The sequence below is a fragment of the Haemaphysalis longicornis genome, unplaced genomic scaffold, assembly GCF_048455015.1.
Source record: "Haemaphysalis longicornis isolate Haplotype H1 unplaced genomic scaffold, Haemaphysalis longicornis Haplotype H1 scaffold_6, whole genome shotgun sequence".
NCBI classification, from domain to species: Eukaryota; Metazoa; Arthropoda; class Arachnida; order Ixodida; family Ixodidae; genus Haemaphysalis; species Haemaphysalis longicornis.
The window spans coordinates 150,678,305-150,703,782 of NW_027526407.1; the positions used below are offsets into that span (position 1 = coordinate 150,678,305).

Genomic DNA, 25,478 nt, shown 5'->3' on the forward strand with positions numbered 1-25,478 from the left:
TCCATGTCGGGAAAAGTGAAAACCTTTCTGTTGCGGGCGATGCGAGGTGCTGTTGGCCTGAGTTGCTCAAGCCATGCGTGCAACTTCTCGATGTGGTCGGAGGCTGCTGGGGCGGAAAGTGTCTGGTAGGAGAAGAATTCTCCCGGGAGGCGCACTGTAGAGCCGTACACCATTTCCGCTGCGCTGAAGCCGAGGTCTTCCTTCACCGTTGAGCGTAGGCCAAGAAGAACGAGCGGAAGCTTTTCCACTCAGCGCTGGAGATCGAGGTTCGCTGCAAGTGCAGTTTCGATAGTTGCCTGTGGAAGCGCTGCACCATTACGTTGCTGGCGGGGTGGTAGGCTTGTATGGTGCAGCCTCGTACCGAGGAGGGTCGGAAGCGCGGAAAAGAGGTTGTTCTAGAACTGCCATCCCCGGTCAGTTGTGCGGGCGGGGCAGCCGAAGCGGGACACCCATGTCTGAATAAGAGCCTGCGGGACAGTCTCAGCTGATATGTCCACAATTGGGATAGCTTCGGGCCGTCGGCTGTATCTATCGATGCATGTGAGCAGGTATCTGAAACCTTAACAGGCGGTAGCGGTCCCACCAGGTGGAGGTGAAAATGGTCAAACCGCGACTCAGGAGTTCGAAATTCCTGTAGTGCAGCCCGAGTGTGGTGAGTCACGTTCGCTTGCTGACACGTTTCACATGTCGGACCCCAACGTCGCACGTCCCCGTTCACGTCGGGCCAAATGAAGCGTTGTGTTACCAGCCGCTGGGTGGCGCGGACACCTTGGTTTGCGGATGGAGTCGAAAGTGTTGAATACCACTCGGCAAAACTCGGGTTGCCTGGGAGGTATCGAAGGTTATCGTGCCCCGGACGTAGGGAAGTGCAACATCCGAAAGCACGAGTGAAGATCCCCCACCTTTCAGTCTCGTCAATTCAGTGTCCTCCCGCTCAGCCATGGCCGTCACCTCGAACTCCAGGACTTCTGTGCCGAAAGCGTTGATGCGAGACGAGGCGTCCGCTGCTTCGTTTTCGACCCGGGAACGAGGCGGATGTCAGTAGAAAACTCAGAGATGAATGAGAGCTGACGAACTTCCCGTTCTGAGTAGGAGGAACTGTTGTTGTTGAATACGTAGGTGAGGGGCTTGTGGTCTGTCAAGATGTAGAACTCACGACCTTCGAGGAAGTAGAGGAAATGCTTAATGGAACAATAGATTGCGAGCATCTCCCTTCCAGAAGTGCTGTACCCTACTTCTGCAGGCTTCAGGCGTTCGAAATGAAGCCCAGTGGCTTCCACTGTGTACCCTGCTGTTTCTGCAGCGCTGCTCCGACCGATGTAGAGGATGCGTCCACCACGAGGCGTGTAGAAGCGCCAGGCCGTGGATGGATGAGAACGGTAGCCGTGGCCAGTTAGTCGTTAGCTTTCTGAAAAGCGTTCTAGTGTTCATCGGACTAGCAAAATTTTGGTGCCTTTTGGTCGTCTCGGCGCAGCAGGTCGGTCAACGGCTGCAGTACTTGAGCACAAAACGGAATGAACCGCCGGTGGAAGTTTAAGAGCCCGAGGAACTTTCTCGTCTTGCGGAAAGATGTTGGAGCAGAAAACTTTTTGACGGATTTCACCATCGATTCCAATGGCATACTGCCTTCAGCAGTCATAGGGTAACCAAGGAAGTCTAGAGCCACAACACCAAACACGCACTTTTTAGGTTTCAACAACAGGCCATGCTCATCCAGACGCTGAAAGAGCTGGCGGATGTGTTGTTCGGGCTCGCTACGAGTTCTGCTGGCCATCAAAATGTCATCCAGGTAGACAAAGACGAAAGGAAGACCCCGGGTGACTTCATCCATGAACCTTTGAAAGGTCTGTGCTGCATTTTTCAAGCCTTATGGCATACGGACAAACTCAAACAGTCCGAATGGAGTTGTTATGGGTGTTTTTGATATGTCCTCCGGTTCGACAGACATTTGGTGGTATGCCGCTACGAGGTCGATCTTGCTGTAAATTTTTGTACCGGCCAGCTGCGCACTAAAATCGTAAATGTGTGGCAGAGGATACTTGTTCGGTGTTGTTGACACGTTCAAGGCTCTGTAGTCACCGTATGGGCTCCAGTCGTCCCCATCATCTTTAGGCCCCATGTGCAGCGGCCATGAATGGTTGCTAGACGAAGGGCGAATAATTCCCAGCTGTACCATATGCTTGAACTCACTGCGTGCAGCTTGAAGACTATTGCTGGACCACCGTCGTGGCCGGGCGGTGACTGGCGGCCTGGTGGTGGCGATGTACTGAGTCACGTTATGTTTCACCGGCTGTTCCGTATTGCGGGGCTTGGTGAGAGAAGGGAATTCGGCCAGGACGTGGTGGTACGCAGATACTGGCTGGAAGACGCAGATACAAGATGAGCAGAACTTTGACTCCAGACCACGTACTTTGAGGGATGTGTTGTTATCCTTGAGGCAACGGTCATGTACGCTCACATCCAGGTTAAAGTGGCTGAGAAAGTCTGCTCCGAGAATACCGTGTAGCGGGCGACGCAGAGAGAGAGGACCACGTTATTGTGCCAGCGGCAAGAATCGACCGAAAAAGCCTAGTGATGATGGCACGCGCCACCTCATTCTCCACATACCCTCAGTTCTGAGCACATGCCAGGTTCGTCCTCCTCTTCTTGTCCCAGTGGCTTTAAATACGTTACAGGCTCCGGGCCGGCCATATATGAAGCAGCAGGTTGCAGCTGGGTGATGGATCTTCAAATTAGGCCTAGAAGTCTTCAGTCTTGAAAGTGAATTAGAGAAATGCACTCCCACAGAAAGCACCCAGTGTGCCACTAGTGGATTGGCCAGTGGACACCTGCTGGTCATGCAATGTGTCAAACACACTGCTGTGTCGTGGGCGACGGCGAGCGGCCTCGGCGGCGACGGGAGCGTAGGCGCACCGCGCCGCCCCACGCACAAGCCCACAAGAAAGAGTCCGACCTCGCTGTTACAACCCCAGACAAAGAATGAGTTATTTCACATCACAACGGCACCACCGGACACGCATACGCACGTGATTGGATCAATAGCATCACGTGCGTCCCACCGCAACGACATCTGTGCGCGGGCGCTCCACAGAGGGTGCAACTACACCACACACACGCACTGCTCAGCAGCGCGAGAAGACGAGCTTCGCGGTGTCCCAGCAGGAGTCCAAATTCCGGAGGGGAAAAGCAAGGGAAGGCTGTGGCAAATTCGAAGAAGGGTACGATGTAAACGAACCACTCCGGTGGCGGGCCTAGGGCGACCATTCCCTTCAGAAGGCTCCCCGCTAGGCCAGTCGGTGGCCTCATCCAGGGTTCACGCGGGGCCACAGGGCGCTCTGAAAACTAAAACGTTCGGGCAAGATGTCTGAGCGGGGTTCCTCCCCGGGCACCTGCAGGTTGTGCATCACGTACTGGAACAATTTCCGGATGCCCGAGGACCTTCCGAGGGAAACATGACAACGAAGTGAATGATGATGAGAGGGGCGAAGCTGAAATGCTTATCGGTAAAACTGTGAAACATTCATCCACACATCATAGAAATACTCGACATGTCAAGCTTTCCACCGCTCCGTTGACAAGCTCGTCGGCGACGTCGATGTTTGTGGTGATTATGTAGGGCTTGTTTGGGACGATGACAATCTCAATGGGTAAGTTGAATAATTCGGTGGGTGACATTTTAGCCTATTTGGTCGTTGCCTCCTGCAGAGCGTCTTGTGTCGCGTACCCCCGGTACGTGTCTTCAGCTCGCAGGCGACGAACGACAACCCCTTCTTCTTCCTCCCCTCCTTGTTGGGTAGCAACGAACGCGTTGAACGCTTTGACCTCTTCGGCCAATCTTTGGTTGGCCAATCCCTAGGGGGATCCTGCCACGATCATCATCATTCCGCCGTGTATGGCAGCAACGAGGGACGGGACAAGGGCCCGAGCAAGAGTCTTGAGCTCGCAGGTGACGAACGACAACCTCTTATTCTTCCTCTCCTCCTTGTTGGGTAGCAACGAACGCGTTGAACGTTATGACCTCTTTGGCCAATCTTTGCTGGGCCAATCCCTAGGGGGGTCCTGCAGCAATCATCAATTTTCCGAGTACAATGTGCCGTGTACGGCCGGGACAGGGCCCGAGCAAGAGGAACTTCGTCCATGAAAAACTTCTCCTCAGGCTCCTGGTTGATGGGTCCCTGGACGGGCAGGTCTTCGTCCTTCACTGGCGTCGGAGGTTTGGCCGGCCTGGTTAGGGCAATGTTGCCTCATAAGCCCACTTTGGTCTGCACAGGGGAGGCTATTCGAGATAACTAACGCGAGCCTTGAGCTCGTTCCTCTTGAAGAGGATGTGCTTCAACTCGTCCAGCGTAAAGCTCGGCCGGTTGGGGTCGTCCAGATCGATCACCAACTTCACCTTCACCTCCGCACAGGAGGCGCTCTGAGCGTGCAGCAGCAGGTCGCTGTGGTTCCGGACGGTTGTGCCCAGCCGCAACTGAAGTGCCTGTAGCTGAGCCTGCTGGTCCTGCAGGAGAGCCTGCAGGTCTCCCCGCTCGTCGCACAGCTGCCGCATCTGCTGCTGCAGCCGCCAGTTCCGCCGGCCCTGCTCCTGGCTTGCCTTCTGGCTCGCTTCCAGCTGCTGCTGCAGCGACTCAATTTCAGCAGCCCTGGTGGCCATCTCCATCTCGCACTGGCTCAGTTGGGCAGACTGCTTGTCAAAGGCATCCCGCAGTCACTCAAACACAACGATATCATAGTCCAGCATCACGCTGTGTTGTTGGCCATGCTGGGAACGGTGGCTCTCTTTCTCCTTGAGCGAGCTGCTCAGCTTGGAGTTTTCCTCCTGCAGTCGAGCGACAACGCTGCCCATGTCCTTCATCTCCTGCCGCCAGACGTCCTCGTACTGCTCCATCTCGTTTTCAAGCCTGCTCCTCGACTCGAGCTTCTTGAAGGCGTCGTGTTCTTCGTCTGTAAATTATGGCCCATATTTATATCAGAGGTGTTAAATTTTCCAAAATGTCTGAAGCTGATGTAAGATTTCTTTAGTAGACACGTGGCAGGTATTAACCTCTTGCACTTTGACGCTGTTGTTAACGCTCGCGCTGTTCCCGTGTAAAGTCCAACCGACAGCAGTGTTTACAGCAGTCAGCGATTCGTTCAGACGCTTGATATCTCTAGTTACCAACGTCGAGTGAAAATTTGCGCCAATAAGTATGTTAATGCCTGGGTCAGGCTGGATGTCGAAGACGGCAACGTCAGCAAAGGAAAGTTGATCCTCTTTCATGTGTTGGAAAGCATGCTGCTCCGTTAGAGGGGACAGGTCGTTACGTATTTCTGGTACTTCCAGTGCCTCGATCTCCAATGGTCGATTGCCGTACTGGCTGTACAGTGTGACTCTCACCTTTCGATATTGTTTTCTTTGAAACGAAGAATTTCCGAACTACGAAATGGTCAACAGTTCGTGTCCGATCGATTCAGCCTGCAGACTTCGTACTAGAGATTGTGTAATAAAGCTGCGCTGGCTGCCTCGATCAGAAAGGATTCTTACAAAAACGTTTAGTTCTTGTGCCCTTGGCCCAAACAAGGGCTGTGTGCAGAATAACTGTACCTTATGTCAGGTCAGTCGCCGAGCTGGAAACGATGGGTACCTTATGTGGTAGTACACATTTCCAGTTTGGGTTGCACATCGATGATATGTGGCGTACCCCGCAGTTTACACACTGCAATTTTCGCGCCCCCCTGCTGTTTTTAGCGCGACGAAAGGGTTTCGCGCAGCGGAAGCAGCAACCCAGTTTTTTTAATTTGGCACTTTTCTCACCAATCATCATACGAGCGGTGCAGGCCTCCGTCGCCTGATCTTGGGTGTCGCAAAGAAGGCAGGTACCAGCATTCTGATGGACCACCAGCATAGACGCCAAACCTTGAAAGGTGTCGCTGTTTGGTCTTCGCTGTGTTGACTTATACGGAGGGCGCTTGTCACTTGAAGTAAACATCTCTGCAGATTCACGGCTTCGTACTTCGATATTCAAGATATTGAGAAGCGAAGACAAATAATCTTGCCGGTCTCCTTGTACTTGTGTGGATGCTTCCTTGAGCAAGTTCTGGTTGTACTTTAAAACAAGCTGTTTTGGCAGGGCGTGGAGTAATGGTGACTTCAGTAGGACACCGTGGACATCAATGTCAATTATGAGGTTCTTTAAAGAGCGCGAATCAGCTTGCAAATCCTGATTCAATCTTTGGAAGCCTTCTAAATCATCGCAGGAATAAACTTTTTTATATATAGGAGCTTGCTCATGCGGTCGTTTATAATTAGCGCCGTCTGGCCTAAATGTTGCTTTAAGAGGTCAACTGCGGTTCCGTAGCTTTCGATTGTAGTTGGTAATCCGTTGATGACATTTTCGGCTTTTCCTTGAAGGTAGCGGCGCAGGTACTTCAATTTATCTACGTCTGCAAGCAAATCGTTGTCGTGAATGGTAGACTCAAATAGGTCCCAAAAGGCAGGCCACTCCGCAATGTCTCCTTGAAATTTGGTTAGCTCTAGTTTGGGAAGTCTGACTTAAGTTCTTCCGTGTGCCATCGCACCAATCGCGTGAGAAGCACTTGACGGTTGCGCTTGCGCTGCTTGTGCTGTGGACGTATGTTGCGTTGTGGACGAAAAAAGGTGTTCAGCGCGAAGGTTGGTGAGGGAAATATACTCTTGATAGTGGGTTACATAGGCCAACTCTTCTTCTAAATCGCCATCCTCAAGAAGCCGTTCAATTTCGTCATCTAACGCGGCGAGTGGCCCTTCTTTATACTTTAAAAGTCCATGTTTATCCTTCAGCTCACCGGCCGAGATGGATGTCGCGTCCATCAAGCTGTTTAGTTCGTTGATCACCCGCGTTGTGGCTGCTGGAAGATGCGCCCGTTTCTGTTTAAGCCGATCCATGGCGTTGCTGTGAACGGGTTCGCTGTCTTGATCTTGAAATTACCGTCCGCCACCACAAAGACCCAACGAAACAGGCTCCTGAGTCCGACGTCTATTGTCAGCGAGCGGAAGCCGTACGTAGCGATGGCAGTGTACCTGCAGCAACGATATGTTCTTGCTACGTCGGCGATCTTCGGTGGTTGCCGGGACAGGAGAGATTTCGGCTCCTGTGTCGACTAGCAGGCGCAAGTTGCTTACGCGGTCGACTACGAAGAACAGGCTGCTGGGTGGAGGGCCGATGTCGTAAGCCGCCGTTAACGACTGGCGGGAGCGCTTCCCAGAAACGAGCAAGGTTGAGTGCAGCGACTAGCAGCCATGCCGAAACGACGGTGGCACCAGCAAACTCCGTTCTGTCTATCTCGTGACTGGCTTCTCTGGGAAGAGCTTGGCTGTCTTGAAAAGGATCGGTTGCGCCGTTGCTCGTCCTGGTGGGGAGCGCCCGACAGCAAAAGTTGCTGCATGATCTCGGTAAGTTGTTGAACTTTCTCTTCAAGGCGCGACAGTCGATCTGGATGTTCGTGTGTTCTTGCAGCAGCTATGGGCGCGAAGGTTGGAGTAGAGTATTCCGTTATGCGATCGCAAGTTGCGCCAGTCGATCAACGAACGTCGCATCTAAACCCGCGAGAACCACGTGCACCGACTGGGGCAGCCGTTGCAGAAAAAGTTCACGAGGTGGGCGCTGTCCGTCCTGACGCGAGTGCACACCTAATAGTTGCCGCATCTGGTGCAGCAGTTGGGAAGGTCGTTCGTCGCCCAGCTCTTCCCGATATAATAGCTGCGGAAGTCTGTTTTCTTCAGGCGCTCGAGGCGGTCCAGCACCGTCTTTTTGAGGGCGTCGTATTCCCCTTCTGTGGAGGGTGAAACCAAAATGCCGTCGAGAGCGTCGGTGATTTCTGAGGGCAGGGCTGTGCCGACGTGAAGGTAGTTCGTCGACTGCGGGGTGATGTGCCGGAGCTCAAGACGGGCCTCCACTTGGCTGAACCAAACTCTTGGATCTTTAGGCCAAACATTTGGTAGCTTCAGTTCTGTGGCGAAGACTGCAGGCGTGGAGGCAGCAGTGTTGTCTTCGGAGCTCATCGCTGCGTGTTCGTTAGAGCGTTGTTCGGGTCACCAATTTTGTCGCAGCCCAGGAATGTCGGCTGCTGAAGGAGGAAAGAAAGCAGACGTAGAGCTGGTTTGGAGTTTAAAGACAAGACTGTTTATTTTCAAAAGATGCGTGCGCCGAGAGCTTTCCCCGACGAGGAAAAGAAGGGGAACCACCACGTCCTTCAAAAGAGAGAGGAAAAAGGCCCCCCGAGCGAGCAGACGACAACGGCGCCAGGACTAATGCCAGGAGTCGGCAGGACAACAAGTGAAGTGCTCCCCCCGAAAGGCGACTTTGAACAGCGCCGGAGAATGACCCTAAGCCGGCGGTGGCGTCGCCAATACGCGACTGCCACAAAGGTGCACTGTCGTCAAGCCGGTGGCAGACCGGAGAGAAAGGAATGCACGCGGGTTCCGAGCGGCTACCACTACAACGTATTTTGAGCACTCGGAGAACGCCATAACCGGGATTGATACAAAATCTTTTGAGCAATGTTCGAACTTATCAGATCGTCATAGAGCGGGCACTTTTTGAGCTCCTATTTTAAGCACTGGTTGTGTTTGTTGACTGTATACGTTCCGAAACAGTAAAAAAGTTAGAAATGTTTAAGCGAGTGTTTCAGGGTCCACTAAGACGACACTTACATTTCATAAATAGGCACCCGGTATCAAAACCGGACTTGGTGAAACGTTTTAAACCTTGTATTTTCTTTGCGAAATCGGTTGCTGATGTAGGCAGATATGTAGGGCCTGACAGACGAACTGAGAACGGCCCAGCACACGCGGAGGGAGCAGACGTAGAGCATAGCCGATAGCAGTGGCATTGCTTCGAAAAGCCGCTCGCCTCTTGCTGACCAAGAACAGCGCTTCTTGCCTCCTACGGTCTACGACGTGCCCTTCAGGCCCAGTTCTAGCATAGACGGTAACGAGACGGTAACGAGAAGGTAACGTGATTTCCCTTCACGAAATCCCGATACTCGGGAAACGCGACAGGAGTGACAGACAGGCCATTCCGCTGCTTAACCGAGGAAACATGTCCTTCAGGCGGGTAGAACGCAAAGCATGGTTGTCATGGTATGCGAGATACGTGAGAAAAAACTTCAGGCATGCATCTACACGGCTCAAAGCCCTGGTCTCCCACTGCCAAAATGGCGCTTCCTTCCCGGAACAAAGGAATGCCGTCCCAAACCGCAGTGGGCCCCTTCCCGGCAGCCGCAGAGAGCAAATGTCCACGGGTGGGCTTGACATCAGCCCCACGTTCGGGCGCCAGATGTGGGCCTGCTCTCTACGGCATGCCAAGGAATGAGGCACACTGCGGTTGCGTGAAAGAACTCTTTACTTACATCCTCGTCTGGGCATACACACGCACACACTAAAAACTGTACATTTATTTACAGCCCGGCGGGCGACTAAAATTATTCCTGCGTGGCGTGCGAACTAAACTTTTAAAGAAGGGCGATGACCCCGCGCCGGCGCCGGTGCCCGCGGAGGCCGCAGACGCGGTCGCGGAGACGCCAGCGCCATCTCTCGCCCCCGTCGCGGATCCTCCCGCGGCGAATTGCGAGGAGGTGGCGCCGCTCGTCGGCACCCCAGCAAAGAAAGAACTGAAACTAAAGCGTGGCAAACTGTTCGTATGGCGACGCAGTCAAACATCCCCCTCGCGAGCGGCACGATCAAATGCAGAGCATTTCCGGGGGCGCACGACTTTAAGTAGTTTGCGTTACGTCAATGTTGTTACACTTGTGGCAACTGCTGACGAGAGAGCGCTCGTCAGCAGTAATTTGAATGAGTCAACGATATAAGGCGCGTTCGTAGCGTCCCATTTTGTGTCGGGTTTGTGGCGCAGTGGGTAGAGCACCATGTACGTTGCGTTCCGCCCGCAGGGTCGAGGGATCGGAACCAGGCGCCGGATAGTATTTTCTTTTATATAGTGTAGGGGGAGGGGTGCGGACAACGACGGTGCGGACTACGACGGGACAACGCGGGTGACATCGTGAGTTACTGAAATGCTCTGCATTTAAAACTCCGTGTGGCGGACCCCTAAAGCTAGAGCCAGACTTATTTATCGAACCCGTCCTCATGTTCGTGAAGGAGAGGTCACGTATTCCGAAAGATCCACCAATAAATAATCCATTCTTTTTATGTTCCGGGCTTTTACCCATGGATCACAATCATCTTCTGTGCCTTAATCCACAGTCCGGAATCTTGCTTTGCCAACTCGTCCAAAATGTCATGGGGAAATCACCGATGCTCTTGGTTTTCGTCCCTGTGAAAAGGAAGAACCTGGCTTACACTGGTGTACAAATCTGCACAAAGGGTAAGTAGACTAATAAATACGGTGCATCTGTATAGATTTTTATAATTTTGCCACATTTTGAAATAAAAGTGTGCGAGTAATTAAGATTGCATCATTGTTCCAGTTTGCAGCATTCTTCGCTATTCCGGAACAAAAGTGTACTCGAGAGACTCACCCCGTACGTTAGAAACTAAGTTCTTGCCTCGATGTTAGACAACCATGGATGGTTTTGCATAAATATTAGTTTTCCTGCACAACCAGCAGTTCTTATTGGTGTTATTTGTTCCTGGTTCTTTTTTTTATGTGAGATTATCTGCATTGCGGCCTTTGACACCCAGGGACGAGTTTACTGGGGCCATAACATCCTTAACCCCGTGATATAGGCACATCCTTAACGTGCCTAACAAGAAGTAAAGGACTACGACAGGCTGTCGAATTTGTTTCAAGCCTGCCGGGATTTTACTAGTGTGAAAGTTCTTGGCGAAAATAAAACAGATCAAAAAACTGTTCAACGTGATATTGCTTCTGACCGGTGAATATCCTTCCAGTTTACAACAAGCCTTTTCCAGCGCCTTCGACTACTGGCAGAAAAGAGAATCCCGGAAAATATTATTTCCATGTTCGATGTTTACGATTTCGTGGCTCATACTAGACCACCTGGGACTGGGACTTCGCGCGAAAATGGGACAAACTTACGTAAATACATCCCCCTCCCCTCACCGGCAATGGAAACACGCCTGCGGGCACTAACACGAGATACGCCACGCCTGGTTTTTAATGGTTTAGATTTAATGGAGTAGGCGGTGCAAATAGCGGAAACATCCACCCTCTTGCACGAAACCTAGCTATTTCCAAAGGTATGGCCAGGGGAGAACTCAAACATAACATATTCCACTTCTTCGAAACATGGAAGGCAGATTAGACCGGCTTCTTACCTCATTAAAAAACAAAATAAAGAGGGGCCATTATGCCACCTTAAAAGGAAACAGGCACCCCCAAGCAGGCACCCACAAACACAAAAGAAAAGACAGGCACCCCCACCCCCTTTGAAAAGAAATTACTGCACGCCATGATGCGACATGGCACTGACCCTGCGACCCCAAATAAAACCTCTCCTCCACCGAATATATGGATCTAATCCTATGCAAAAATGGCGATAAGGCAGCATCAAGTTCATCCGGGGAAAGTTCGAATATCATGAGACCACAGAATACACCGATGGCGGGATGTACGAAAGCACAAGGCATCAATTGTCGCAGTTGACTACTCTGGCAATCTTTGTTACTGCATGACCCTCCAACATACAGGAATACAGAAATGGAAGTTGGAGTCATCCTCTTCACATTCCGAATAGCTGAAGTATCAAATAGAAGCGTAACATTATTGGACCCAAATGACAGTTATTTGGAGGCAGAATACCCAATCACTTCGGTAATACATTCCAATCCATAATGCAGAAAGCTAACAACGTCACGTGGACACCCGGATCCAATGGTGTGGAAGAGACCGGCGCACTATAAACGAGGCACATGAACTCACATACCGTGCTCTTTGTGAGTACGACTACCCAACTGCCCTCCTCGAAAAACGACATGAACGAATCCTCATCCTATACCTAAGAACAAAATCTTTCCCCTTGCTACAACGAGGTCTCAACGCTAAAGAATCACCACCAATGTGGACAAAAAACCAACAGAAGTAGCTTTGTGCGTTAAGGTGTTCGGTGGGAACATGAAAATAGGAGAGCAGGCGGTGGGAATAGGGGAAACCTCCAGCATCTTGCACGAAACCTACCCATATCCAAAGGTATGGCCAGGGGAGAACTCAAACATACCATATCCCACTTCGAAGCATGGAAGGCAGATTAGACCCGCTCCTTACCTCAATATTAGCCGAGCGTACTGAGAGGGAAAGGGAAGAAGCTGCTGGATATGGTGCCGTAGACTGAACAAACGTCTTCTCTCTCTCTCTCCCTCTCTCTCGCTTAGAAAAAGCAAAATTGTTAAGCTCGGCTTAGACATAACAGAACAAAAATTGATACCCTGACGCTGACTCCCCCTCGCTTAAACTGACCAGCACTACGCACCCGCAACCTTACACGCTCACATCTTAAGCCCTAGAAGCGCAAAGAACATTTGTCCCTCCTGGGACACGGCGATTAAAACTCCCGTACTTAGTCTTTCACTTTTCGATGACCTTTACTTCTCGGGAAGCATAGAAAGAAAAGACCGCAACTCCACACGAACGAGATGTGCGTGAGTCGAAGTATCGCTATCCCGCGTTACATCGTAGGATACAAACGTACATGTCCCTGCAACATCTTTTTTTGTTGTACGTTTGATGAGGGCATAAAAGGCAACTATTCTGCGGAAGGAAATTGCATGGCTCTAGAATTACATGCGCAGATAAATTGTAAATGTGCTCAATACACTGCCTTCAGCAGGACATTTGCGCGCTTTTGTTTATCAACTTCGTCGCCATCAAGCTAACGGTAGTGCTCCAGGGAGAATGCTGGACGGTCAGCTGTGGTTTCAACCGGGCGCGTGGGCGGTATGTACTCGTCTGCCAAAGTTTGAGGCACGGATGCAAATTCATGTGGCAAGCTGTGGCTAGGATAGTCAACTGTTATCAAAAGCATGACGGATATCTTCGTGATCTTCGGTTGTACCGCAGATTCTGTTGGCTCCATCCATAACAGTGGGTACGTTAAGTGTGTAAGGATAAGTAACGACTTGATCCACGTGCAGCGATACGGTTATGCAAATGTTTTTGTAGCTCATGGAGAGTTAACAAGGTTCACTCCGCATTTACTCCTGTAGTACTGTATTGAGCTAGGGCGCTTTAAAATCTGCAGTTCGGAAGAGGGTATACAGGCAAAAAATTTCACCTTTTATCTACCCTTGAAGATGGGCGAGACCCCGTATTGGTTAATATTTTTAATTAAAGATAGATGGGGGACTATGCAGTTAACGAGCTCTTTTTTAAGATCCAGAGTTGAGACTCCGCTGAGGAGATGCTAATTTATGCTCACTGAATTATTTATTTTCCATGGTTTCACGGCTTTCTTTCCGAACTCCCATTATATCTCCTGAGGCGTCTTGTATGCGACGTACAATACATAGTTTGTACAACGTATTCTGGGGCTGCTATAAAAAGAGACGCCCCGATATCAGGAATTAATCATCATCAGCCTGCTCCGTTCCGCGGCAGGAGGAAGGCCTCTCCCGCTGACCTTTATCCGCTCCTGTCCTACGCTGGTCCCTCGACCCAACTGAATCAAAATACAGGGAAAACCCATTCCACAAGGCATGGGAAATGGGGCTACACTAAAAAAACTCGGGCCAGCAACTGAACAAGTCCTCTGGATGATCAGAAGAATTTGGAATAAACGCCACGGACTTGGTGAACGGGAGGCTACGCGCTAGTACAAGCTTTTATTGTATCGCGTATGATCTACGAGACGGCGTACCTCCGACTCACCAAGAGGGAGGTAGAAAAACTAAACCTTCAAATTAGAAAAGCATACAAGACAGCCCTGGGGATTCCACACTCGACATCTACCATCAGACGTCTAGAGCGCGGGGTTCATAACACAGTGGAGGAACTGGTGGAAGCTCAGAAGATAGCCCAAAATACGCGGCTAAGCCAAACATCCAATTTAAAGTGGGTATTGGAGTAGCTAAGGATCACCATGCCCGTCGGGCAGCCAGGACCGCTAGAACAACTTCCTCTAGACACGAGAGCAAAAATTACCATCAGTCGCAAAGCTAGGAATACGCATCCTATACATGACGCCGAGAGAAGGAGAGCCAGGGCCGAGTTCTTGGGGCGATTGTGGGACAGCAACCGGAACACCCTATATGTGGACGCTGCCCGACCTTAAGAGGGGCTTGTGGCAGCGGCAGTTACGACACCGGATGGAAGACTTGTAAATTCGGCTACCCTAGAGACAAAAATCGCCACCCAGGGGGAAGAAGCAGCCATCGCCCTAGCTATCGCTTACAACCCCAGGGCGATAATTTTAACTGATTCGCAAGAGACCTGCGAAACTTTATACAGGGCAACGTATTCAAAATCACTCACCGAATTCTTCGTAAACGCCCACCGGAAATCATGCTCTGCATATGCACGCCAGGGCACAAGGGTCACAAGGGGAATGAGGCCGCCGATGCCATAGCCCGAGATCTTCTAATCCCGGCCCCCTTGTACCAATCGCCGTCCTTGGACATGGTGAGCGTAACCTTCACCGAATATTTACGCATATTGAGACTCAACAGAAGAACTATTCCACCACCGGACAAGAGCCTCACACTAAAGAAGGAGAGCTCATTCTCAGGAGATTCTAGACAGACACATTAGCCACCCTGGCTAGACTACACTGCTGGTACCCCACGTTATATTAGCCTTTTTGCCCACACTGCAGGGAGAGGGCAGACGCGAGCCATACAGTGTCGGAATGCCAGTACATTCCAACAGTACACCCGCTCACAAACACGTCAAGGGAGCAGTGGGAAGTCACCCTGCACAGCGATGACCTTGCCTGCCAGCTATGGCTGGTAGAGAGAGTCATAGCGGCGGTGGAGGCCAGTGGAATCCCGGAATTGGGATAGCCACCTTCTTTCCTCCCTGTTATTTCTCTTCTTATGAATAAAGAAATTTTCAAAATTCATGTTTCATCCCTCCATCATGTTATTGGCCGTCCCTTTTTTATACACCCATCTCTTGGTATCCATTTTATTAGGGTGGTTGCCCACCGGTTGTCGGTTCATCTCCTTACATGGCCAGCCCCTGTCAATTTTGTTCCTAATTTGGACTATGATGTCGTCTACTCTAGTTTTTTCGCTGATCCAGGCAGTTCGTTTCTTGTCCGTGAGTGTTACTCCGAACATTATTCGTTCTATGGCCCGTTGGGCCGACCTAACTTTGTTTAATAGATGTTTAGTGGGACGCCAAGTTCCAGCTCCATATGTCAACACCGGCAGTAAGCACTGGTTGTAGAAGTTTCTTCTGACTGACAGACGTAGCTTACTTTTCATTCTTTGGGAGCCTCTTGCCAAATGCTCCCCAACCCATACCTATTCTGCGCTGGATTTCTCTCTCGTGGCCGAAGTCAGCACTAATCATCTGCCCGAGGTAATTATAGTCTTGAACTTCTTCTAGCGTTTAGTATCTGGGCTTAATACGAAGGTCTTTAGCACTTATTCCTTGTTACTTTAAAATTATACATTTTTATTTTTAGCTCCACGGCCGTGCGCTCTGATTGCATTGCCTCAAGCATTGTTTGCATGTCTTCTTCACTATTACTCAAGAATATGTTATCCGCAAACCTCAAATGGCTCAAGTATTCCCCGTTTATCATTATTCTTATGTTTTTCCACTCAAGAATTTTATATACCCCCTCCAGAAATTTTGTGCATAGTTTCGGAGAGATCGTATCGCCCTGTATTACTCCTCTACGGACCGCCATTTTATCGCTTTGTTTGTGGAGGGTTATCCTGCCTGTTCATCCGTTATATATGGCTTTTAGAAGTGTTATGTAGGTTTCCTCTATCCCCTGGTCGTGGTGATTATGGAATAAAACGCGTTCTGGTAATCCATAAAAGCCATGTAGAGGGTTTAGTGGACTCTGCGGATTTTTCTATCACTTGGTTGACCACATGGATGTTATGCATGGCTGAGTACCCTTTCCTAAGCCCAGACTGCTTTCTTGGTTGAGGAGTATCAATGTCGTCACCTATGCGGCTAACTTTAATTTTGCTAAACAACTTGTGAACAACTGAGAGTAGGCTGATGGGTCTGTAATTCTTGAGGTTCTTCAGATCTCGCTTTTTATAAATCAAAATAATATTTGCATTTTTCCACTCTATGGACACTTTTGGAGCCTTCAAACAATCAAAGATAGTACAGCAAGCTCCTCCAGCACAAGCTTTTCCAGCACAATAACAGTATCAAATTGTTGGATACATTTTGTGGGGTACTGCAGGCGTCAGTACAGGGCCCTCTATTGTTTTTGCTCTATAATAATGATGTCGCTACAGTTGTCCAGCCACCAGTAGGGTTGAAAGTATTTGCAGATGACTGTTTATTTTATTCCCCAGTTACCGGTGAAAATGCCAAATCAAGATTAACAAGCGTGTCGAGGGTTTTTATGCATGGTGTCAAAAATGGGACATGGAAATTATTTATGCCAAAACCACATTTGCGCACATTACCCGACGGAAAAGTGTTTTTTTTCTTCCTGTATCACATTGGAAATGTTGTTTTAAAAAAGTGTCTAGTTTCAGATATCTCGGTGTCGTGATTGCTGATGACCTCGACTGGTGCAACCACATTAAAAATGTGTGCTCGGCATTGTACAAAAAACCGTGTTTCCTTCAAGTTAAGCTAGGAAACGCAAAAAAAGACGTCAAGCTAACGGCATACAAAACATTTATTCGCCCTGCACTGGAATACTGTAGTTTGGAGGTCTAAACGCATCAGGAAGGTCTAAACGCTGAAGTTGAGAGAATTCAAAGACTCGCCAGCTGATGCTTATGTTCAAAATACAAAAAAAAACTGACTCGCTTACCGACATGCTCAACTCATGCAATCTGGAATTGTTAGCAACTAGGCGGCAAAAGAACAGGATAAAATTATCATTTCAGGTTGGGCAAAAACTTGTGCATACGAGCACCTGGCCGACATAGCAAGAGGTTAAAACATAATGCAGCAATCCCACCTTATGCCGCCCGCACGAACGTCTATCGTTATTCGTTTTTTCCCGATGGCATAGAAAACTGGAATAGCCTGCCTGCACAAATTGCTGCATGTGCCGATGTTAAAGCATTCAAAACGTTTCTTGACACTTGTGTTCCTTGAAGTCACATCTCTTGAAACTCATTCGATGCTCTAGGTTCCTTGGCAGCGATTGCATGCTCTTCTTATTAGATAAAATCGGTAGTGTTCGATAATATCTGTGTGCTTTTGATTTTGTTCCTTTTCGTGACTTGAAAGCGAATTGATGTAAGTCTTATGTGTTATGTATTCCCTCCCTGTAATGACCCTCAAATAAGGGTTGAAAGTATGTTTACATAAATAAAACAAAATAAATAAACTCCTCCCTCTTTCAAAAGACCACGATTCTGCCATCGTTATCTGCAGCTTTTCCTCTTTTTACACCTTTGTGAGCCTATCGAACTTTCTCTTTAGACACTAGTGGGACATCGGAAGTTGTGCTTGCAGTCTCAGTAGTTTTCTCTGGTATAGAAGAGCCAGGTATAGAAAAGTTCTGTTACCTTAACTATCTCAACCAAGTTGTGCGTAATGTTTCCCTTCTCATCTCTGAGTGTATACATCCTGTGTTTGCCGATGGCTAGCCTTCCCTTTGTTGCTTTCGAGCGGTTGTACAACACCTGGACAAATTGAAAGAACTAAAAGGTCCATTCAATTCAATTTCACCGTATTTACTGCTCGTGACACACCATCTGCTTATATTTCCGTTACTGCCACCACGAAATTCGCGCTCGGGTACGAGCTGTTTTTGTGTTTTTCCATTTCAATATAATTTTCCACGCATATCTTTTCATTTGCTACTGCAAAACACCACGCGCACAACTATTTTCATTTAAAACACTATTGCCAGCTGTGCATTGATATTTTGAATAAATATTTGTGTTTCCTTTGGGGTCGACCTGTTCGCAAGTATAACAAGAGGGCGTGGATTTAGGGGTTTCAAAACGTTTTCCCTATATGTATGTCTTGCTCGCCAATTCGGCAATCGTTTGGCAGCATGGCTGGATCAAGGACCAGACCAAGAAAGGACCCGTAATTTCTATTTTTATGTAGCACAAGAAAAGCTGTCGTCTTTATTAAAACGAATAAAACACACCAACCATAGAAATATAGATATGACGCGTACTTCCAAAAATAAAGTGTTTAGATTGATAGCGTCATTCGGGTAATGTTTCTTTTTTTCTTTACATCGCCCATCTTGTTATCGCCAAGCTAGCGCCTAAGAATGCTGTTTTGAAAAACAGTTCCTTGCGTGCCCTCCTTTTATTCTTTCTCCTCTTATACCCTTCAATTTTTCTGGCCTTCAATAACTAGCATTACTTTTTTCCTATGTGTAACGTTTTAGTGCATTATGCATCTCACTGTGGGTAATACCCCGATTGGTGTAATCATTTTTGTTGAAGGGCTTGTTTCTGTTGTGTTGTATGCAGTAGCTCATATGTATACTTTTTATTATCGCTTTTTGAACCGTTGCGTCTTTGTAAACTGACATTATTTTTATTTTGTGTTTCGGTATATGCCTCGTCGTTTGTTTGTCTTTTTTTCCTCAGCAAAACCATAATTTTCATGTAGCGTTCTCACGTTTTTCGAATGCAATATCGTTTTTTTTGTTTAGTTTGTAGCGCACATATATGTTTTGCCTTTGCATATTTTTGTTATCGCAGTGGAATTGCGATACTTTGGTGTATTTTGTGTTGATTACTGTAGAAGCTGTACAGCATGCATATTTCCGTCTGCTCCTTGACGTTTGAATTGGGCTGACAGGCTTGTAAAGCTGCTTCTATGCAGCTTTATCGTCAGCCTTGCGGTTTACTAACGATAAAATGAAATAAAAGATACCTCACCTCAAATTCTGTGCAACTTGTGGAATGGCCCAACTGGGGTAACCGATGTGGTCTCCTTGTCAACGGAGCAACAGCGTTCGCTTCGACGCCATGAATTCGGTGGAGCCTGTACGGTTGACCGTTTAATGTGTAAAAAGGTAGAGAAAACGAAAGGTTAGGACCAACTGTCAGTGCCGGGTTGGGCACAGTTACAGTTCTAGGTCATAAGATCTGCGGGAAAAAGGTTGCTTATAAGTGCACCGACGGTCCCGACATTCTGCGATTTTTTGCTCAAACCTAGGGATGGGTCTGCCGAGTTCCCGAACATCCAGAGCGCCCTTCCCGTGCGTACTCATTCGCTTCAACTAAGGGTGCCTGTGCATAATATTAGTCCCACTCGAAGATAGCGGGTACGTGACATGATACAGCCTCATTTAAGCACGCGTTTCAAGCAACGACTTGAGGCGAATATCTTGTCGGGATCCAGTACACATAATTGGACTTGTGTTAGCAGCCCGCGCAGCGTTCTGAAAGTTTTTTTCTAAAGCGCAGGCTCCAAATACACGCTATATTTAAAAGGATATTATATATATCTTTCAACGTATTACAGAGTATTACCTCATTCCCCCATGTCATTGTACTCTGGCCTAAATGCGATCCCAACTAAGAAGTCACATTTGGAACCACTACTTGAGGCTGTTAACCAAGGAGCTCCTGTACACGACATTCCGCGTTATTAAAAGCTATTAAGTCGTCAGTGTGATGAAGTCGACTGAATTCTTTGGAGTCTCAGACCACATTCCGCTTCTACAGTTGCTACAGTATGGATATGCATTACTGTTCTTATTCCAGAGGGAGAAAACGTTGTTATTTCTTTATGCGCAAGGGTGATATGCCATCCGATATAACCTGCAGGTAGTTTTTTTTAAATTTATTAGCATCATAACTGCTAAAATTGGAAGCGTTTTCAAAGTTCGTTTCATCTTGTCTTTCTATGTATTTTTATTTTTAATGTTTGGAAGCCTACATTTAAGCCAGTCCTCCCGGCTTTTGTTTAAGGCGAGAAGTATCTCTCAATGCCAAAGCCGATTTCGCCAGAGACGCAGCGATTCCTCCTGGTTTATGTCTTTCAAGGTCATGTACCTAATGCTGGTCAAGCTGTCGGCCTACAATGCCATGTTTGTCCCTCCCTTGAAAAGGGCTGGGCAAAACTCCGTGTTGAAGCAGTAGTGTTGCACTCCACCCTAACGTTTGGTACATCTTTCAGTGCTGTTCTTGCTGCTTCAGTGAGGTTTTTATGTGTCATTTCTTATAGGGAGTCCCCCTACAACATTGTGATAGGGTCTGTATATTTAGTTTGCTGAAATATGTTGTGGGCAAAAATAAGCCTTTTCTTCCTTTTTGCAGTAACCACGCTGAAAATGTACATGTGTGATACATGACGCGTACTCGGCTTGCTGTGTGCTGCGAACAACCCATTAAGGGCAACAGAGTCACATGCTCCAGTACTGGAGTAGGGGAGGGACTTCCGCCTTTATTTGACGTCACCCACCCCTTCCCCAGACGCTATCCGGACTAGTGCGTCCACAGTTGGCGGGGACTACGTGCGTATATATAACAGTGCTGTTATTCCGTGTCTTCATCACGCAGCAAGAGGCGACGTTGGGAATTTCAAAACATTTTACCTGCAGCATAACACCCTGAGGTGCCCAAGGTGATAACGTGGTGTTCCCAGCGGGAAGCTCGAAAAAATTGTAGCTGGACGCCAAAAGTCAGAGCAAGTGAGTATAAGGAAAGCGTTGTATATTTTTTCAGCTGCGATACGCGCGTGGGGCAATATGCAATTAGAAAATCATGGTGAGAAAAGAATACGCGAAGAACTACCTGTTGCTTCAGATCAGTGGCGTTGTGTGGTTGAGGAAACATGTCATGGCGTTAATGTGGCATGTCTCCTAAGGCGCTGTGAATGTCAGAGGGCCCTTTTACTTACCTTGAAGCTGTTATTATTAGGCCTACTCTAGGGCGATAGTTTAAAAGAGACCCGCGTTCGTCCATCAGACGTCCGTAACTAAACGATGTGCAGTCTGCAGGTTCGTTTACCTTGTGCAAAAACGTGTATTTTTTTCAGGCTATGGCGGTACATCCCATTCGGCTCAGCAGGTGGCACAGGCAGTATCCGTGTACGCAACAAGAAACGCTGTACTAAGGATATCCTCGACGCTTTCACGTAGCGGACAGGGCCGGGAAACGCTTGGCTGGCGAACACCCAACATAAAATGTCTAGTATTAAAAGTAAATGTTAAGAGATAAAAAAACTATTTCCCTTCCTGTACCCTTCAGAGGTTATAACAGAGAGCAAATTGTAGAACCCACATTCCGGCACCTCACTAAAACCTCCAAATAGCGCCCCATTTATTAAAGTATGTTTCTATGTTGTTTTAACCAGTTATTTCCTGAATATTTTCGTGTTCCCTCTCGGTAGCACGTTCCTGCCCGAACTGGAAGGAATGACGAGCCCAAGCACGATGAATAATCCCAGATTCGAGTCGCCCCTCTACGCTAAAAGCAACAGCTGGCAGCGAAGACTGAACCTGAAAGTCCTGGATCTTCTACAAATGGCTTTCAGGCCCAGGGATACAAGCCGGCTGCAGTTTTTAGACTTGGGTTGCGGCACCTGCGATTTCACGCAGGATTGTCTCCTGCCACGTTGCCCCCCTTGTCGAAGAATAGTCGCCGTTGACGCCTCTGAGGACATGTTGCGCTATGCACGGCAGAACTGCGTAAGTGCTGAAATTGAGATCGACTTTCTCAACATCAGCGAAGACGTTGGTAATTTTGTCGAAAAGTACGGAAAGTTCGATCGTGTATATTCGTTCTTCTGTCTCAACTGGGTCAAAGACCAAAGACAGGCGATGAAGAACGTGTCCAGGCTGCTTGCTCATTCAGGGGAGTGTCTTCTAGTTTTCCCAGCATGGTCTCCCGTGAAGATGCTTTGGAGAAAGATGGCGCAGCTGGACCGCTGGAAGGCCTTCAGCACTGTAAGTATTTTCAGCCAGTATAAAAACGTACAAAGTGTTGCATGAGCCATGGCTTTAACTAGTTAGACATCAGGGAATACTTTAGAAGGATGAGGAAAATCCTGACGGGAAAGGCGAGTGTTGAAGCTTCAATTTACATTCACTGAATGGAAGTGTTGTACACGTTCTTCTAAAATAGGAACGAAAGCTCGTTCCTCGTTCCTTCCCAATTTTGAAACGAGTTCTCGTTACAAGTTCCTTTATTGCGAAAGGAACGCGTTCCCTTTACACTTCGAACATTAGAACGTGTCGTTACATTAACGTTACAATTAAGTTTTCAAATTAAAATATAGTGTCGGATAATCCTGGGGCAAAATTAAGTCAGAAATTTAAAACTCACATAGAACTACGTATATTATACGAATATTAGCACCGCCGGCAGCAGATTATCTGGAGATAAAAATATTCAAGCACCGTACAAAATCCAGACGGCTGTACAACATTTCGGTGCAAGATGTTTCGGTGCGGAAATTTCGGTGTACGGACATATCGGTGTACTGGCGTTTGGGTGCATCGACAGTTCGGTGTACGGACATTTCGGTGCGCAAACTTTTCCGCGACCAAATTATCCGGTGCTTGCCTGTTTGTGACAGCCGTTATATTTTCATTTCCGCTTAACCTGGTTATGGACAACAATCTGGAGCAGTGAACTTATTTTTTGATTTTTTTAGAAATTCTACATTTATATATTTTTGTTTAATACCTATTCCTGGGGGCACCTGTTATGCAGCCGATTGAAATCTTTAGCACACGTTTTTTTTTCATTTACGACAGGTTGTTCTCTCTTTTTAGCTAAGACAATGAACCGGTGTTTACGATGGTCTGACACCTTTTTTGTTTTGTTTTTTTAATTACACAACCTCAAATTACATAAATTACATGCACAGCCTCAATATCCAAAACGCAACAAACATTAGCTAACCCCCAGAATGCAGAAAACCTTATGAAGGGTATTACGTAGGCTGGGCTGCCTTGGTAAAATGAGTTTGCGAAACTGGTCTAGGATATTGTGGTGGAGGAAGAACGGGCCTTTTTAAAACAGCCGCAGCTTCTAATGTCCTAAATGTTGATTAAGCGCGTACGTCTTGTGCATACAAATTGCACCCATCCTGTTCGGGAAAACCAACCTTTGTTTTATGTTTACATGCCTACATTTACAACATTTTAATACTTCGTCCTAGTGCCCCCCTCCCTTCCGCCCCCCCCTCTCCCCGCCTGCACGCTCGAATCTCGACCAGATTTCTTTTTCAGTCATATTATTTTCGTTTTCCCCTGAAAATCCTACAGGCGTGGCGGAGTTCACGGTCTCCGAAGCCTTACCGCAGTGATACAGGAAAAAGCTTTACATTCACCATGAGCTCACGAAAGCTCTATAGTGCAACAAAAAGCCGCTGAAAACACAATGGCCACTATCGTTTGTTGGCTACGCCCTTCCGCGCGTCGCGGTCATACCGATGGCACCCACACTCCAGGAATCGCTCCTTATTCGCCTTCAGTCTCCCCATTGGGAATTAACTCTTCAAGTCGCGCATATAATGGACACCCCAGGCATACATTGCTTTCTCCCATTATAAGGAGCAAAAAATTGAATAGTCTAGTGTGACGAGAGCGGCAACAGTCGTCTTCAAGTTTTTGAAGTCGAGTTCACGCAATGGTGAACCACAAGTGACACCCCTCTCTTTCTACCAAGAGGGTTGGTAGCCGGCGGGGCTCAGCCTTCCCCTCCCCTAAGTAACGCCACTGTAAGAGCGATCATTGGTTGGTTAGTTTTAAGTAAAACCGACATCGAATGCAACAAATACGAGACTGATTGAGAAAATATTTAAAACGGAATGCACACGTGCTTAACCTACCTCGTTTTAAGTGCGAATGCACTTCTTAAGCGAGCCTGAATCGTCCGCCGCCGTCGTCCGCATAGCAACAGCTGCGGGTGCGCGCGCTCCTCGTCTTCCTCCTCGTCTTCCCTAGCAACGGGGGGAGATGGGCGCGTGCTACTCTCCTCCTCCTCTCTCCGCTCAGTGACTGCGGGTGTTGGGCGCCTCCTCTCCACTTCGGGCGGGAGAGCTCTCGCTCGCGTAGCGGGCGCTCCGCATTCCGACGCGTGAGGGTGCTCGTGTAGCCCTCGCCGTAACGGCGGGCGCTACTCTCCTCCTCCTCTCTCCGCTCAGTGACTGCGGGTGTTGGGCGCCTCCTCTCCACTCTAAGATCACGATATCCACCGTAATGGCGCAATCAACAACCGTGCATTCGCACTTACACACTCACCCCCTCGGGGAAGTGCGAGGGAATTTTTTTCTGTTTTTTTTGTCCACAGATGTTTCGCTAGGGGTAGGGTCGAAGGAGGATGGACTAAAAGCAGCAGCGTCTTGCACCATTGGGTGAAGTGAAAGCAAAGCGCTTTGGTAACAGTTAGTGTAGTAGGGTTGTTCACATGAATGTTAAAATAACAAGAAGCTTGAACGGATGCAAATTAACAACGTTAATTTTTACCGTCTACTACAGAAATTGGGTTTTACGTGGCAATGATCCTCCAGCGTTTAGCGTTCGTTTCCACACATGGCGGCGCAAGCACAAGTCTCGAACATAAAATCATATCAAGTCACGAAATTACAATCATCATCATCATCATCATCACCAGCCTATCTACGCCCACTGCAGGGCAAAGGCCTCTCCCATTATTCTCCAATTACCTCGGTCCTGTGCCAACTGTGACTAATTTATTCCCGCAAACTTCTTGATCTTATATGCCCATCTAACTTTCTGCCGCCCCCTGCAACGCTTGCCTTCTCTATGGATCCACTGTGTTACCCTTAATGACCAGCGGTTATCTTGCCTTCGCATTACATGCCCTGCCCACGTCCATTTCTTCTTCTTAATCTCTACTAATATGTCCTTAACACGTGTTTGTTCCCTGGCCCACTCCGCTCTCTTCTTGTCCCTTGATGTTACACCTATCTTTTGCCGCTCCATTGCCCGCTGAGTCGTTCTCAATTTAAGTTGAACCCTCGTAGTGAGCCTCCAAGTTTCTGCACCGTAGGTGAGTACGGTAAGATGCAGCTGTCCTACACTTTCTTCTTCAGCGACAATGGTAGTCTGCTATTCATTATCTGAGTATGTCTGCCATATGCACCCCACCCCATTCTGATCCTTCTAATTATCTCTGCCTCATGGTTGGGATCTGGGGTCACAACTTGGCCTAAGTAGATATATTCGCTTACCACTTCCACTGCCTCGCCACCTATCTCAAACCGCTGTACTGTCCCGAGGTTATTGATCATTACTTTAGTTTTCTGCATATTAATTTTCAGGCCCACGGTTCTACTCTGTTCGCCCAGTGCGGAAAGCATGCTTTGCAATTCGTCCCCCGAGTTGCTTAGCAAGGCAACGTCATCAGCAAATCTGAGGTTACTGAGGTATTCTCCATTAACCCTTACTCCAACCTGTTCCCAATCCAATGTTCTGAATACTTCTTCTAAACATGCTGT

At 48.2% G+C, this 25,478-nt stretch overlaps 1 protein-coding gene, 1 long non-coding RNA gene and 1 pseudogene across 2 annotated transcripts in view; 1 reads left to right on the top strand and 2 right to left on the bottom strand.

Moving 5' to 3' along the window:
* Positions 1-3,302: 3,302 nt before the first annotated feature.
* On the bottom strand, positions 3,303-6,904 carry LOC144143302 (RILP-like protein 1; annotated as a pseudogene).
* A 3,126-nt stretch (positions 6,905-10,030) lies between these two features.
* Positions 10,031-25,478, bottom strand: part of LOC144141204 (uncharacterized) — a 90,454-nt gene continuing 75,006 nt past the window's right edge. Inside the window, exons 2-3 of the long non-coding RNA XR_013316472.1 lie at positions 18,938-19,043; positions 10,031-10,292 (exon numbers count right to left, since the gene is read on the bottom strand). This is a non-coding gene — a long non-coding RNA (uncharacterized LOC144141204). The remainder of the gene's footprint in view (positions 10,293-18,937; positions 19,044-25,478) is intronic.
* The window catches only part of LOC144141203 (juvenile hormone acid O-methyltransferase-like), an 86,495-nt gene continuing 81,509 nt past the window's right edge, over positions 20,493-25,478 (top strand). The window contains exons 1-2 of the mRNA XM_077672768.1: positions 20,493-20,697; positions 21,399-21,954. Coding sequence (XP_077528894.1) covers positions 21,424-21,954 — 531 coding nt within the window. The 5' untranslated portion in view covers positions 20,493-20,697; positions 21,399-21,423. The remainder of the gene's footprint in view (positions 20,698-21,398; positions 21,955-25,478) is intronic.